At 35.6% G+C, this 17,536-nt stretch overlaps 1 protein-coding gene across 1 annotated transcript in view; it reads right to left on the bottom strand.

The window, feature by feature from the left end:
* Positions 1-2,669: 2,669 nt before the first annotated feature.
* The window catches only part of KHDRBS2 (KH RNA binding domain containing, signal transduction associated 2), a gene marked incomplete at both ends in the record, with an annotated part of 694,748 nt that continues 679,881 nt past the window's right edge, over positions 2,670-17,536 (bottom strand). Inside the window, one exon of the mRNA XM_082664427.1 lies at positions 2,670-2,767. Coding sequence (XP_082520553.1) covers positions 2,670-2,767 — 98 coding nt within the window. The remainder of the gene's footprint in view (positions 2,768-17,536) is intronic.

Raw genomic sequence — 17,536 nt, 5'->3', positions numbered from 1 at the left:
CTCATAACTGCCCTTGCATTGTTGTAAGTCTGAGGTTTATTGGCTAAAGTTTTCAACTCCTTGTGTATAGAAATCAAGTCTCAATTTCCAGTAGTGCTTTGTACTTAGTAAATATTTGCTGAATCAAATAGAATGGCAGATGAGAAACAAGGAATTTACTGATAAATCTAATGGGATAAATGGGGAAAATAATGATGTTTATTTTAGTTGACTAAATAAATATCATCTTATTGACAGAGGGTAGGCAAGGGATTGGTTATGAGGCTTCCTTTCCCATCCCCTCCATCTCAGTCAACAATTGTGATTTCCTTTTCTTATGTCTGCAGAATAAAAGTTTTAATACTCTTTCTCTGCACAATTAAGAAGAGGTAATATATAGTAGTTCATTGCAAGGAAAAGGGTTGCAGATTAACTATGAATTCACCTTTCTGAATAAGCTCAGAAAGCCTTGCCAGGTAAACACCAAGTTAGATCACTTTCTTTAAAAGAAGATACAAACAACTCAGTTTCTAGACAACAATCTAAACCTTTTTAGTATTTCAACAAGTGGCATTTGGTGTTTTAGCTTACTACATAGCTTCATGTTGCTAAAGATTATCTATGTCAAGATAAAAATAAGCTTACCTCTCTCATTCTTAGCCCATCACACCTGCTATTCAATTATGTGCTCTTTGCTTGTGGGTACCTGAAATAGTAAGAAAGAATAGAACACAAATTAAATATAACTCAGTAGCATTTTGTGAAAGGCAAATATTACAAATTTAATTGATGACAGACACACACTTCATAAAACTATTAGCATGCAACTCCAGCTGCAAAAACTGAACAACAATATGCCTAAACTGTTTAGCAGCAAAAAAGTAAACCAATTACATTGACAAAAGCCACCATAAACAAAAAACTGTATTTAAAAGATGAACAGTTTTGGCATTCATCCCTACCATCGAGTCTTTCACATTCTTTTTTCCATCAAAATTTAGCTTACGTTTGATGTTAGCAAGAATTGCATTACTATTATTGCTAATTTTAGTTCTGTTTATTACCTTGAGGGTTATATATTGTAAAATAATTTTGGTGCCTCTAGTTAATGTTAATTAGTTGTTTTAATAACCTATAGACCTATTTGTTATGTTTTTGTAGGTTTACTTTTTTAACTATCAGGAACTTAATAACTGAGAATATTTAACATTACTGTTGCATAAGCAAAATTACAGAGTTACTATTAGTGTTACCTGTTTAACGTTTAGTCATCCTTTGAGTCCTGCGACATATTTCCTTAACAATCATCAGCCATCAAGTCTGATAGTCTCAAAAGAATTATCAGCCCTCTAAACTGCCTTCAAGGGCGGTGATATTTAGCACTGAAAATTACAAATAAAGTTTTTGAGGTTGAATAGCAACAACTGGCCAGTGACACTGATGATTTGTTTGTCAAAACAAATTGTTATAAACTACGCAAATGAAGTCCACACACTCCTTTGAGTGAAAATAAAGTGAATCTACACAATGCTTACATGTTGGATGGGATATTTAATGTGCGGGAAACTCAAAGGTTGAAGAACTAGGCATTTAGACAGTGGTAAGTGGTAATCTTACCTCTTTATACTCCATTACTCTTTCTCACGAGAGACATGCTAATGCAAACAAGTCAACCAGAATTTGTGTTTAGCAAGATAAAGCTTAGAGGATAGTTTAAAATCCATTTATTATTCTAAATCCATTTTTTTCCATTAACATGTTATACATTAGTGTTTACTAACCATGATTCATGTAACAGTTTAGTTTGTTAACTTTTAAATTATTTAACAACCATAAGTTATTAATACACTTTTAAAGTATTACACAAATATCTTAAAACAGGCTTGGGTTCATTTTTGTAATTTTTAAATAGAAAACATTTTAGGCATCTCTTGAAAAAGAAATAAAGCAGGCATTTAAAGCTAGAAAACAAGTAATTCCAAATTTAGTTTTTACAAAAGTTTTCAGCTTTATTGACAAATTATGGCAAACATATTTGACAAAGTGTGGTTTCCTATTTAGAGAAGCTTACACATGGAACTTTATGTGTGTGTGTTTTTCTTTTTTAACAAATACAGGTTAAAACACTAAACAAATTCAGTTAGCTACATACATACAGTAGCTGCTTGTTTTCAACCCCATTAAAACAGCATTTAAAATTAAATTTACAAATTTAATATCGAACAGCTTCAACTAACTGTTATTAAAAGACAGGTTAAAACATCTTATCTACAACTTTATTATAGCTAGTTCAAATATCATGTTACAGTTTTTTAGCAACCCTAAACAAAGTTTTTGCTAGTTGTTAAGACTCAAAATCTGTTAACAGATTCATGCTCTTTCTTTAAAAAAAAAGAGAGAAAAAAATGATTACACACAACAATGAAAACAACCAAGAGAATATCATCCTACTGAATGGTTTATAGACAATGCTTGCCAATGCTTCTTTTAGTCTGTTTCATAAAATAATACTAGTGTCAGTGTCACGCCAACAGTATCAGGGAAATACAACAAATATATGGGAGCAACCATGAGCAGTTATCCCTAGAATAGGAACAAAAAAAAGGACTATTACTTGTCATGTTGCTGTTTATGTGGAGACCACAGGCTATGAATTGTCTTTGAGGTGAGGTCACAGGCGAGGAGAACCCTCAGTATCTACTATAGGGGTGCTCCCTGTATCCCCCTCGGGCTGACCTTGGTGGTGGTGCCTTCAGGCTGGAGCGGGTCATGGCCCATTCTTCTGGTGCTATGAACAAGAGAAAGACAGTAGCATTCACTTGGCTTCACAGTTATCAAAAACAGTTGTTTAAGATGCAATAGCCGAAAAGAGAATAAAGGATCTTAACACTGAGGGCTCTAGACTTACTACATTTTCCATATGGTGACATCATACAAAAAAGTATATATTTTGAAATACAGCCACTTGGAATTAAACTTGCAGGGCATTTTTCAAAGCAGAGAAAGTTAAAGTCCATTTATTATGTGTTAAATAGAAAGAAGAGCATCAAGGTAAACCGCCCCTCCCTAATCCTTTGCACAAACTCCTAAAAGAAACTGGATATAGGAAACCAGTGGTTCTCAGCCCTTGATTAACATAGAAACTCTACAGGGTGAGACCTAGGGTTTGGTATTTTTTCAGTGCTTGCCTAGATGACTCAGCGTCCAGTGTTGAGGTTCATTGTGCTAAACTATCCATGTCAGTGAGACAGAAGAGGATATGGAGTAGCAAAATCAGTAAAGAAAAATCTATCAGTTTTTTGAAAAATAAGTTGGAAAATAAAGAGGTATTAGTACACTAGGAAAATTCCTCATTTATCTGTTAATCTGACTTCCAGTAACCTCAATGCTCTGGGACCTGGCCAACAGACAAGAAACAAGCAGCCAACCTTTTGAGTGTTGTGGAAAATAGCTTTCTTAAAGTCTATGTATGCAGAAGGGAAATGTAGTGCTCCTTCAAAGGGCCAAGTGGTTTATGGTGACTTAAGTGGTTCCAGAAACTAGGTTATCTGGGTTTTTCAATCAGAAAGAATTCAGTTCTTCATTAGAAAGCAGATTTTATGCATTGGGCTACGGAGGGAGGAAGTATGGATATAAGAAAAGGGATTAGTAGAAGTAGACAAACTGACATTGATAGCTGGTGTACAAGGTGGTGGTAATGGAAGTAACTGTAAAATCACTGCAGATTGAGGCCACTGATGTAGGGCATATGCCCCTGGATAGTTCAAGTGCCTCTAAGAATGTTTTTAGCAAAAACAATAAGAAAAATTTAAATTGTACTTACTATACTATAAGGAAAGGAATAATGATCTATAATATAGAAAAATGAACAAAAGTTAGATCAATATAGGGGAAAATAGCATTAAAGGGTGAACATTAGGTTTCTGAGGATATCCTTCAACAGGATACTTTTATTACAAGTGATATCTGATGATAAATGAAAAATTACATCTCTTTCACTATTTAAGGTACATGCTTATGATTATTTCAATATATGATACGACACAAAATAGAAGTGAGATCCTAAATAAATATGAGACGTGTTATCTTCAGTCAGAATACAGATCTACCTAGATCAGGGGTTGGCAAACTAAGGCCTTTGAGCCAAATTTGGCCAGCCGCCTGTTTTCGTAAATGAAGTTTTACTTGAATACAGGTACGCTTACTTATTAACATATTGTATGTGGCTGCCTTCACTCTACAAAGGAAGACTTGAGTAATTGTAACAGAGACCATACTGCCTGCAAAGCCTGAAGTATTTACACTCTGGGCTTTTACAAGAAAGGTTTACAGGACCCGCTCTAGATCATGTTGCCTTTTTTGGGGGGAGATTATAGATGTTGGTCTTTTTCATGTGATCTCTTGAAGACAGCAATTTACCCCTAAGCTGCTAGACTTTCTCAACAGAGACATTTTGGAGAAGAATTTTATGTATGTACTTGACTGGAAATAAAGAAAAGTTTCTTTGATGTACTGGAAGGGAAAATGGATCTTGTTTGAAAGCTAGAAAGTACCTTGTCAGCCTTATATAATATGAATTTTACACTTTGTCTATGAATAATCAAGAATATGTCAGTGCCTTTATCCTCTTGGAGGTAAAATCTACCCCGTTTTATTACTAATTTTTAGCAAAGGGAATGCACCACTTTTTGCTTCATTTGTTCTAGAGTGTTAAAGATCCCTGGGTTGCAATCTATGGGCTTTAGGAGCTGCAATGATATAGGTTTCAAGTTTTCCCAGGGGATGGAAGTCCTGGATTGTTTCTTAGATCTGAATGTTCCTGCAAAACAGTGAAACAACAGTAGGCAGAGTGACAGCCTTACCTGCCACATTTACCCCCAGATTTGTCAGAACTTTTAAACTGGCATAATCTTGGGGAATTGCCACCGCGCAAATAAATATGCCTAATGAAAACTCACTGACTTGGTTTTATTTGACTTTATCTAAAACTCCAGGGCAGCAAATTGATGGACTAAAACCTTACTTTTTTTTTTTTTTTTTTTTTTGCTGTACGTGGGCCTCTCACTGTTGTGGCCTCTCCCATTGCAGAGCACAGGCTCCAGACGCGCAGGCCCAGTGACCATGGCTAACAGGCCAAGCCACTCCGCAGCACGTGGGATCTTCCCGGATGGGGGCACGAGCACGTGTCCCCTGCATCGGCAGGTGGACTCTCAACCACTGCGCCACCAGGGAAGCCCAAAACCTTACATTTTTAAACTGTTGACCAACATTAAAATGGAGAGTGACACTGTTCACTGCTGTATCCCCAGCACCTGGAAAAATATGCAGTGCATAGCGGATCACATAATCCACTAAATGTGGGAAGTAGGAGGCATAAAGAGCTTCCAATGACAATCTTAAAAACACTAACAGTTGGGGCTTCCCTAGTGGGGCAGTGGTTGAGAGTCGGCCTGCCGATGCAAGGGACGCGGGTTCGTGCCTCGGTCCGGGAGAATCCCACGTGCCGCGGAGCGGCTGGGCCTGTGAGCCACGGCCGCTGAGCCTGCGCGTCCGGAGCCTGTGCTTCGCAACGGGAGAGGCCACAGCAGTGAGAAGCTCGCGTACCACAAAAACAAAACAAAACAAAACAAAACCACTAACAGTTGAGCTGAAGAAATTCAACATTAATTTTAAAAGTTCTATAAATAGGAATCTTATATATTTGTTATAAAGTCAGACTTCTAACTCACGAGGTTTAGTTAGCTAAATATCAAAAGTGTTTCACTATTAGATTCAATGAAACAATCATAGCAGAGTCCTATTACAAAAAGTGTTAAAACTTTTTTCATTGCACAAAAATATGCTCTTTCATAACTCTCTATTGGTATGTGAATTAATACTATGCTCTTTCCTCCTTGCTGAAGGCTAGGAAAATGGGAAATACTATTAGCCCAGCATAATAGTGATACTGAGCAGGGCCCTGTGGGGCTCCTGTGCACAAAAGCCTTTTGTGTCCCCCATTTGTTTGACTACAAGAAATAGGCTTCATTCAGCCTCCATGGCCTTCACTGAGTTCCAAAGGGCAGATTCAAGCAGTTGTTAATTAGGGAAGGGAGAGGATGCAGAGACAAGGGTGAAATAGTCAAGAGAAACAATAGTGCAGCTTTGGGGCAAGGTCCTAGTTCCCCATCAAGGGATACACACAGCAATATCTTTGAGCTGTTTTGCAGATACTGAAACCCCCACGAGGTGGAAGAAGTTAATAGTTAAAGATGGTATGCTGCCCACAAGCACATAGACCCCAGACCAGTTGGAACCTGAAGATTGTTGATATTGACTCCTACTTACCTCACCACCAACCAATCAGAAGTATGTCCACAAGCTGATCACTCCTCTTGGAACCATTACTATAAAACTTCTCATTACCCTCTCCAAGTTGGTACACACAGTTTTGAGGGCATCAGCCAGTTGTTGCCCCCTTTGCCTGGCAAAGTGATAAAGCTATTCTTTTCTATTTCACCCAAAACTTTGTCTCTGAGATTTAATTTGGTGTCGGGGTACAGAGGCTGGATTCAGCTTCAGTAGTAACCAAAAAGGCAGCTAAAATGAATTCCTAACCAGGCAAAGTAAGTTTTAGATTTTCTAAGATTCCTTACCATTAGCAGAGGAAATCAAGGATTAATTTCACTTAATTCAGATCTTGGGCCCATTGTTTACATGTTCTCAATAATAATTGAGATCAGGGAAATACTATTTCTATTTGTGCCAAATTTCCTTGGTCTATATTTTTCCTAATATCATAATGTTTATATTTAGACACACATTTAAGTCACCACATTACAATACAAGCCAGCTTCTCTCAGTGAAGTTATGGTCTTTGTGTCTGGACTGGAGAGCACTGACTCGAATATTTTTCCTTTGTCATGAATCATATAGTGTGCCATTGAGCTTGTGTGGTCAGCCAATACCCTCACTGCTCACCAGAAGCACTTGGATTACTTCAGAGATAGAAGTGATTCTTAGAAATCCAGAGGGATTCTAACTTGAGTCCATCATGGAACCTTGCACATAGGAATAGACAAATCATTATAAAGACTTGATGATGGGAATTCTCTAACATGTGAAGTTATAAAGGCCCAGGAATGGACTTAGAATTTATCTGTCTTCTTGGGCTTCAACTATTCAGCAAAGTGTATTTAAATGTTTTGGGACTTCATACAAATTTTGGAGTTCTGGCCAAGTGTTTCTATTCCCATGAAGGACGTCATTAAAGAAATCATTACAAACAATAAGGTTTAGAGATATTTCTTTTTACTTTCGGAAAATGATGAAGTAAGATTCTCTCAGTATCAGGATGATTGTCATCTGAGAGACACTAGGTAGTCTATGCATATAAACAGAGCAAATAAATACATTATTCCTTAGAGAAGGTGCAAAATAACTGTTTGTCAAATTGGAAATTACTGGAATGGTTTACAGAATTGTGGATCTGGAAAAAGCAAATGAAGATATGAAAAATAGAGTTCAACTGACTTGATTGAATTTCCAATTCTGGGTTTCCCAATCCAGATTTTAATGTGCCATATGGTATATGAATAGGAAGGAAAGGGGTCAAATAAAACATTCATTAGATAACATTTTCTTGTTTTTTCTTTACTAAAGATCTCCTATACCAGTCCTTGTATTAAACCCTGCATATGAAGATAGTTTAAGGAGCCTTAAGGAGATCACAGGACAACACTAACATGAAATGTCATAGATTATAGCACAATTGTAACTGATATTTGAAGAAAATGCTGAGGAAAGCGTAGAGAAGGGAGCTACTAACTTCCATCATTCAATTGAACTTGGATAGAACTCTAACACTGAATCATTTCAAAGAAGTAATTTTCTGAGCAAATATATGGCATAACTAAGAATTCAGGTACTGTTTAACCTATTTAGGAGAACTCACATTCTTTAGAAACTTTCCTGTATTAATTATTTTGTATCATCTGGTCTGGTTTTTTAAACTGGATTCTAAGATCTATGAAAGGAAAGACTTTCTACAGTGACAAAGAAGTAGTAAGGACACCATAAATACTTGTAAGCTACATATAAATAAATGATGTTATTAACTAAAAAGGAATTTAAAAATCAATTATGCAAAATAAGTAAAACAGGACTCATTCAGAAACACATTGTTAGAATTAGGTTATAGTGTTTTATATATTTGAAATATATCAATATTTCTTTTAAAAAATTATCCCATCTCTGTTTTTTTAAACTCAGACTGATTTTTTTACCCAGTTGATTCAAGTTTTACGGAATGCATAGTGTGTAATCTCCATTACATGCTAATAAGCATCATTGAGGAACATTTTATTTTGATAAAGTGGTGTAAATTACCCAGGTAACTCTTCTTGTGCATTAAATGTTACTCTAGTGACTTAAAAACTATTGCATTTCAAATATTCTGTTCTCAGCAGAATCAGGACTATTAAGTGGCATTTATATCTCAATGTTCTCTCATTCCTGCCATGGGACTAGATACTTTGGGGAGCATTCAGAGTGGGAAAGAAAAATCTTGATGATTTTTAAACTTGCAAAATGGTGTTTTCTGAGTGCTCCAGAGATAATATAAACATTGAGGTTGTTGGGGGCGAAAAAATGAAGCACAAGAACAAGGCACCAATTTATGAAAAGTCAGCATTATTTATCTGGAAAGTAAACTTTTAATGCTTATCTATCTCTCTGGAAGTAGGTTTAACATGCCACCTTCAAAATAAACTAACTTTAGAGAATAGTTCAGAAAGGATATGGGGTGTCATAGAGATTACCAAGGACATAGCTCTTATGCTCACACTTTGCTAGACCTAGATAGCTAGTTATTTATATTTCTGAGATCTGAAAAAGAATCTCAAAAAAAATTTTTTAATCACACTACAACAAAAAAGGACAGCTCTTGCTATTTATTTTTGGTATACTGTAAACCAATTTGCAAAAAACACAACTAATGTAAGAAATCTAAATTAATCTCTACTATTACAAGCCACTAGTGTCTTTGGTTTTAATCATTTAAGAGCATTACAACAGGTTGATTAACGTTCACACTGGCTCTGAGCCACTCAGTTTGTTGGGCTCAGGTTTCTCATTTCTTAGAGAAATATCTTTCTATTTAAAAGCATATTTCAAATATTTAAGTACATGTTGCTTTATGGCTATTTATTCCCAAAGGGAATATGTTAGGTTAGATGTTTTGTAGTTGCTGTTGTAACTCACTAAAATAACAATGTCCATTTTCTTTAATTTTAAAATACCTATCCTACCTCAAAAATGAAGATACTTCTAGGTGTCAAGCATACTGCTAGGCATTTTATGTGTATTATTAGCTAATAAAATTTTCTTCCAAGATGGGTGCTAATGTTGTCTTCTTTTTAAAGATGAGAAAACTATAGCTCAGAAAGTTTAGTTGTTGGGAAAGCCCAGAATTTTTATTTGTAATTGTCTCACCATCTTTCCACTATCCTTTTCATCTGAAAGAAGCTGCTGATTTCCACTCTTTTTCCTTTTCTTTTCTTGGCTAGAAAATAAGACAATTTATTTTACTCCCTTCTGATTATATAATAATTGGTGATTCCAGGACTTTTCTGGTGGGGCAGTGGATAAGAATCTACTTACCAATGCAGGGGACATGGGTTCAATCCCTGGTCCTGGAAGATCCCACGTGCCACAGAGATACTAAGCCTATGCACCACAACTACTGAGCCTGTGCGCCTAGAGCCTGTGCTCCAGAAGAGAAGCCACCGTAAGGAGAAGCCCAAGCACCGCAATGAAGACCCAACACAGCCAAAAGTAAATAAAATTAAATCTTAAAAAATAATAATAATAATTGGTGATTCCAACAACAAACAATTGATTAGCTAAATCAGGAGACTGTAGCTTTAATTTTGTTAGCAAAAATGTAGGCTGCTTGAAGTGAATTTGCTAAGGTGCAAATCTAAGTGTTTAAAGTGGAAGGCAGGGTTAACTGATCTGCTCTGAGCATCTTTAGATATTCATGGAATATTAGAACCTAATGGTTCAACAATTTCATCCACACAATTTGTATTGTCACTATATGTAATTGCAGAGTTTATTGTTTTAAGATGCAAAGGGTAAAACAGAATAGTACTGAAGGAGAAATATGGATGATCAACATTTCTTTTCAGAGATAAACATAATGAGTTATGTTCTAAGAAGAGTGAAATTTCAGTTCTCTATCATTTATACTCTCTGGAAATTCAGGCAGCATCTGGGAAGCAATTACAGCTATTACCACTGTCATGAATTTTTAATTAGACATTCCCTGTTAGAAACAAGTAACACTTGAGATAACCCATTTAGAGAATAATAAAGGACTGTACTCCATTCCCAACTCTGGAGTTTTAAGACACACATGACAGGTACTCAGTAATTACTTATTGAATAAATTAATTAAATTTAAATATTTTACATCTTCATTTTGTACACAAAAAGAAGTCGTAGACCTCCCTCAGATGGATCCCTTCAGTTTGAATGGAAGTCCTATGAGTCCTATAGCCAGGAATGCTTTTGAGTTCTAGTTCTGCCTCTTTCTTGTTGAAAGGCCTCTTTGGCAAGTCAGCAAGTCTCTTCATCTACATACTGATGGCACATTTTAATTGTCAGAAACTATTCTGAGCTTCTGACATGCATATCTAAATGCCTGTGGGATATCTCCTCAAGTTTCTCAAACTCAACTTTTTCAAAATTAAACGTCTTTTTCTCCATGCTACTTAATACTCTAAGTTTCGTATTTCAGTGAATAAGGCTATTACCTACAACTTACCTAGTTATACATCGAAAACCCTTTGCATTTTCTCAATTTTGCTCAGTAGATCTAAGCAATAATAAAGCTTTTTCTTTTCTTCCTTAATATGTGTTTCACTCACTCATTTCTTCCTATCTCCACTAATCTTATTCCCTGGCAAGCCATTATCCTCTTTGCCTAGAGAACTCAGCTACCTTGTTATCTTTTGTGTTTTTCTATGATTTTAAGCATATATACATATATATGTATATATATATGTATATATATGCCATAATGTATATATGTTCTATTGTACATATACATATATATATTCCCTACTGTGTGTGTGTATATACATGTGTGTGTATGTATACATTCCCTACTCTTCTCCACCTTCTTGAGAGAGGAACTTGTCCAAATGCAATTGATTAGGCCTGTTCACTTGCTCTTGTAGCATACTCAAGATCAGTCCAAATTTTTTAACAAGGAATTCCACACAAGGCCTAACATGGTCTGAACCTTGACTTCATTTTAGACATTAGAGTTGATGACTGGTGATCATCTAAAGTACAAGTATTCTATGTTGTTTATTGAAAAAAATTCTTGTGTTTCAAAACACAAGTAATGTTGCTGATAAATTTAAGACTTTAAAATCTTTTTCTCAAAAGGAAGGTCATCTTATTTTTGCATGGAAATGGACCAATTAGGAGAAGGAACCAGTAAAACAAACCAGTTTAAGGTTTCAAGTACAAAAGACCCAAACTTTAGATACCTGTTAAATTTTGGCAAATTAATGATTTTACACTGTTTAACATACTGAGAAAAACTTACATTTTCCCTAACAATGAGTAAATGCTTATGGATTAGATTTTTTGATCACTCACTATTTTGATTCATTTTAAGAATGATGATGTTTTCTGGTAGTGCTCCCACAAGCCAGAGATGAGTTTGGTCATTGGGACTTTTGAAGTGCTTCTCTTGGTTACTGGGGAACTTGTCCTAAATACCAAAATTTTCCTCAGAGTGGTGAGATCCATTTTAGTCCTTGAAGATGTTCTTAGGTGAAGTCCCTAAGTGGCTTTTGAAAGTATGTATTTCCAACCGGCTATATGGACCATGAAACAAATAAAATCTATCTCCAAAGTCCAAACTTAACATAAACAACAAATATGAATGTTTAAAATGTGGTACATATTGAAAATATAAATGGGTAAATTCAGAAAGACAGTTGATAAATATATGAATAATCTATAATGAGGAACATTGTAGAAACTTTGAGAAAAAATTCTGAAATACATTTGTGGCCCAATAGTTCGTGTTTGATATTTCTCTATTAACTTAAATTCAGCACAATGGAATGTGTGTCTGTGACCATGGCTGGTTTTTATAATATGAGAATTAAATCCTCTTCCAGTTTCTTTTTTCAGTCTAGATATGGAAATCCTGGGGCATTTTTCTTAACTTTACTGCATTTTTATACACACCCTTGTTTAGTACCCACAAACTTACTTCATGTATATACCTAATTTCCAAATAACAGTGTGGTTTTGCAATTTTATCTTCTGTGACTAAGATTAAGTTATTTGAACTACTGCTATTCTGTAAGCTCCAGGAGGGTTAAAAAAATGCCCAACAAACTTAAGGCTGTGCCAAGAAAGCATTCCAAGTAGTTTAACATGCAATGAGTGCTTTTTACAAGCTTGTATGTTACCAGGTGAGGCCACCACAATTTGAAATAAGACTCACACTGTAATTTAAATATGCTGTGATTAGTATAACACTCCTCTCTTTGGTGGTGGTGCTATTTATTTTTATTTTATTTTTTTAATTTATTTTTTTATTTTTTATTTTATATTGGAATATAGTTGATTTACAATATTGTGTTAGTTTCAGGTGTACAGCAAAGAGATTCAGTTAAATGTATACATATATCTATTATTTTTCAAATTCTTTTCCCATTTAGGTTGCTACATAATATTGAGCAGAGTTCTCTTTGCTATACAGTAGGTCCTTATTGGTCATCCATTTAGAATACAGCAATATGTACATACTAATCCCAAACTCCCTAACTATCCCTCCCCGTCATCCATCCCTCTGGTAACCATAAGTTCACTCTCTAAGGCTATGAATCTGTTTCTATTTTGTAAAAAATTCATTTTTATCATTTTTTTAGATTCTGCATATAAGTGATATCATACAATATTTCTCTTTCTCTGCTGGACTTACTTCACTCAGTGTGACAATCTCTAGGTCCATCCATGTTGCTGCAAATGGCATTATGTCATTGTTTTTAATGGCTGAGTAATATTCCATTGAATGTATGTACCACATCTTCTTTCTCCATTTCTCTGTTGATGGATATTTAAGTTGCTTCCATGTCTTGGCTATTGTAAAGAGTGCTGCAGTGAACATTGGGGTGCATATATCTTTTCAGACCATGTTTTCCTCTGGATACATGTTGAGGAGCGGGATTGCAGGGTCATATGGTAGTTGTATTTTTAGTTTCTTAAGGAACCTCCATACTGTTTTCCATAGTGGTCACACCAATTTACATTCCCACCAACAGTGTAGGAGGGTCCCTTTTGCTCCACACCCTTTCCAGCATTTGTTGTTTGTGGATCTTTTGATGATAGCCATTCTGCTGGGGTGAGGTGATATCTCATTGCAGTTTTGATTTGCATTTCTCTAATAATTAGTGATACTGAACATCTTTTCATTTGCCTCTAGGCCCTCTGTATGTCTTCTTTGGAGAAATGTCTATTTAGGTCTTCTGCCAGTTTTTGATTGAGGTGTTTGTATTTATGATATTAAGCTGCATGAGCTGTTTGTAAATTTTGGAGACAAATCCCTTGTCGGTCATATCATTTGCAAATATTTTCTTCCATTCTGTGGGTTGTCTTTTTGTTTTGTTTATGGTTTCCTTTGCTGTGCAAAAGCTTTTGAGTTTGCTTAGGTCCCATTTGTTTATTTTTGTTTTTATTTCCATTACTCTGGGAGACAGATCAAAAAAGATATTGCTGCGATTTATGTCAGAGAGTCTTTTTCCAATGTTTTCCTCTAAGAGTTTTACAGTATCTGGTCTCACATTTAGGTCTTTAATCCATTTTGAGTTTATTTTTGTGTATGGTGTTAAAGAATGTTCTAATTTCATTTTTTACATATAGCTGTCCAGTTCTCCCAGCACCATTTATTGAGGAGACTGTCTTTCTTCCATTGTATAGTCTTGCTTCCTTTATTGTAGATTAATTTACCATAGGGCATGGGTTTATTTCTGGGCTTTCTGTCCTTTTCCATTTTTGTGCCAGTACCATACTGTTTTGATGACTATAGCTTTGTAGTGTAGTCTGAAGTCAGAGAACCAGATTCATACAGCTCCATTTTTCTTTCTCAAGATTGCTTTGGCTATTCAGGGTCTTTTGTGTCTCCATACAAGTTTTAAGATTTTTTGTTCTGGTTCTGTGAAAAAATGTCATTGGTAATTTGATACGGATTGCATTGAATCTGTAGACTGCCTTGGATCGAATAGTCATTTTGACAATACTGATTCTTCCAATCCAGAAACATGGTTTATCTTTCCATCTGTTTGTGCCATTTTCGATTTCTTTCATCAATGTCTTATAGTTTTTGGAGTACAGGTCTTTCGTCTCCTTAGGCAAGTTTATTCCTAGGTATTTTATTCTTTTTGTTGTGATTCTTTTGTTTCCTATTGAAACAAACAATAGAATTGTTTCTTGAATTTCTCTTTCTGATCTTTTATTGATTTTGTACAGAAATGTAACAGATTTTTGCATGTTAATTTTGTATCCTGCAACATTACCAAATTCATTGATGAGCTCTAGTACTTTACTGGTAGCATCTTTAGGATTTTCTATGCATTGGATCATGTCATCTGCAAACAGTGACAGTTTTACTTCTTTTCCAATTTGGATTCCCTTTACTTCCTTTTCTTCTCTGATTGCCAGGGCTAGGACTTCCAAAACTATGTTGAATAAAAGTGGTGAGAGTTGGGCTTCCCTGGTGGCACAGTGGTTGAGAGTCCGCCTGCCGATGCAGGGGACACGGGTTCGTGCCCCGGTCCGGGAGGAACTCACATGCCGCGGAGCGGTTGGGCCTGTGAGCCATGGCTGCTGAACCTGCGTGTCCGGAGCCTGTGCTCCGCAACAGGAGAGGCCACAACAGTGAGAGTCCCGTGTACCGCAAAAAAAAAAAAAAAAAAAAGTGGTGAGAGTGGACATCCTTGTCTTGTTCCCGATCTTGGAGGAAATGCTTTCAGCTTTTCACTGTTGAGTATGATGTTAGCTGTAGGTTTGTCATATGTGACCTTTATTACATTGAGGTAAGTCCCCTCTATGTCCACTTTCTGGAGAGTTTTTATCATACATGAGTGTTGAAGTTTGTCAAAAGCTTTTTCTGCATCTATTAAGATGATCAAATGGTTTTTATTCTTTGATTTGTTGATATGGTGTATCACACTGATTTCTGGTTATTGTAAAATTCTTGCATCACTGAGATAAATCCCATTTGATCATGGTGTATAACCCTTTTAATGTATTGTTGGATTCAGATTGTTAGTATTTTGTTGAGGATTTTTGTGTGTATGTTCATCAGTGATATTGGCATGTAATTTTCTTTTTTTGTGGTACCTTTGTCTGGCTTTGGTATCAGGGTAAATGTGGCTCATAGAATGAGTTTGGGAGTTTTCCTTCCTCTGCAATTTTTTGGAACAGTTTCAGAAGGATGGGTGTTAACTCTTCTCTAAACGTTTGATAAAATTTCCCTGTGAAGTCATCTAGTCCTGGACTTTTGTTTGTAGGGAGTTTTAAAATCACAGTTTCAATTACAGTGCTTGTGAATTGTCTGTTCATATATTCTCTTTCTTCCTGGTTCAGTCTTGGGAGATTGTACCTTTCTAAGAATCTGTCCATTTCTTCCAGGTTGTCTGTTTTATTAGCATACAGTTGCTCAAAGTATTCTCTTATAATCCTTTGTATTTCTGTGGTGTCTGTAGTAACTTCTCTTTTTTCATTTCTAATTTTATTGATTTGAGTCCTCTCCCTTTTTTTCTTGATGAGTCTAGCTATAAGTTTATCAATTTTCTTTATCTTTTCAAAGAACCAGCTTTTAGTTTCACTGATCTTTGTTACTGTTTTCTTCACCTCAATTTATTTCTGCTCTGATCTTTATGATTTCTTTCCTTCTACTAACTAGTTTTTGTTTGTTCTTTCTCTAGTAGCTTTAGGTGTAAGTTTAGGTTGTTTATTTGAGATTTTTCTTCTTTCCTGAGGTAAGATTTTATTGCTATAGACTTCCCTCTTAGAACTGCTTTTGCTGCATCCCATAGGCTTTGGATCATTGTACTTTCATCTTCATTTGTTGCCAGGTTTTTTTTATTTCCTATTTGATTTCTTCAGTGATACATTGTTGTTTAGTAGCATATTGTTTAACCTCCATGTGCTTGTGATTTTTACATTTTTTCTTGTAGTTTATTTTTAATCTTATAGCATTGTGGTCAGAAAAGTTTCTTGACATGATTTCAGTTTTCTTAAATTTACCAAGGCTTGCTTTGTGACCCAGCATGTGGTCAATCCTGGAGAATGTTCCATGTGCATGTGAGATGAATGTGTATTCTGCTGCTTTTGGATGGAATGCTCTATAAATTAAGTCCATCTGGTCTAATGTGTCATTTAAGGTCTGTACTTCCTTACTGATTTTCTGTCTGGATAATCTGTCCATTGTTGTAATTTGGGTGTTAAAGTCCCCCACTATTACTCTGTTACTGTCAATTTCTCCTTTTATGGCTGTTAGTATTTGCATTATATATTGAGATGCTCTTATGTTGGGTGCATAGATATTTACAATTGTTATATCTTCTTCTTGCACTGATCCTTGATCATTATGTAGTGTCCTTCTTTGTCTCCTATAACAGTCTTTATTTTAAAGCCTATTTTGTCTGATATGAGTATTGTTAGTCCAGCTTTCTTTAGATTTCTATTTGCATGGCTTACATTTTTCCATCCCCTCACTTTCAGTCTGTATGTGTCCCTAGGCCTGAAGTTGGGTCTCTTGTAGACAGCATATACACATGTCTTATTTTTGTATCCATTCAGCCAGTCTCTGTCTTTTGGTTGAAGAATTTAATCCATTTATATTTAAGGTAATTATCAATATGTATGTTCCTATTGCCATTTTAATTGTTTTGGGTTTGTTTATGTAGGTCTTTTTTCTTTCCTTCCTCTCCTCTCTTGTGGTTTGATGACCATCTTTATTGTTGTGTTTCGGTTACTTTTTATTTGTATGTGTGTATCTATTGTAGTTTGGGGGTTTGCTGTTCCCATGACGTGTTGACATAGCAGTCTATATATGTACAAAGTTTTTTAAAATTGCTGGTTTCTTTCCCACCTAGAGAATTTCCTTTAGCATTTGTTGCAATGCTGGTCTGGTGGTGCTGAATTCTCTTAGCTTTTGCTTATCTGTGGAGCTTTTGATTTTGCCATCAAATTTGAATTAGAGTCTTTCTGGCTAGAGTATTCTTGGTTGTAGATTCTTCCCCTTCATCACCTTAAATATATCACCCCACTCCCTTCTTGTCTGCAGAGTTTCTGCTGAGAAATCAGCCAATAACCTCATGGGAATTCCCTTATATGTTATTTGTTGTTTTTCCCTTGTTGCTTTTAATATTTTTCTATGTCTTTAATTTTTGTCAATTTGATTGCTATGTGTCTCGGCATGTTCCTTCTTGGGTTTACCCTGCCTGGGACTCTCTGCTTCCTGGACTTGAGTAACAGTTTC

Source organism: Grampus griseus, assembly GCF_964374135.1.
Source record: "Grampus griseus genome assembly, chromosome: 10".
Classification (NCBI taxonomy): Eukaryota; Metazoa; Chordata; class Mammalia; order Artiodactyla; family Delphinidae; genus Grampus; species Grampus griseus.
The sequence above is the reverse complement of the archived record's forward strand: the minus strand, read 5'-3'. Positions and strand labels throughout refer to the sequence as shown.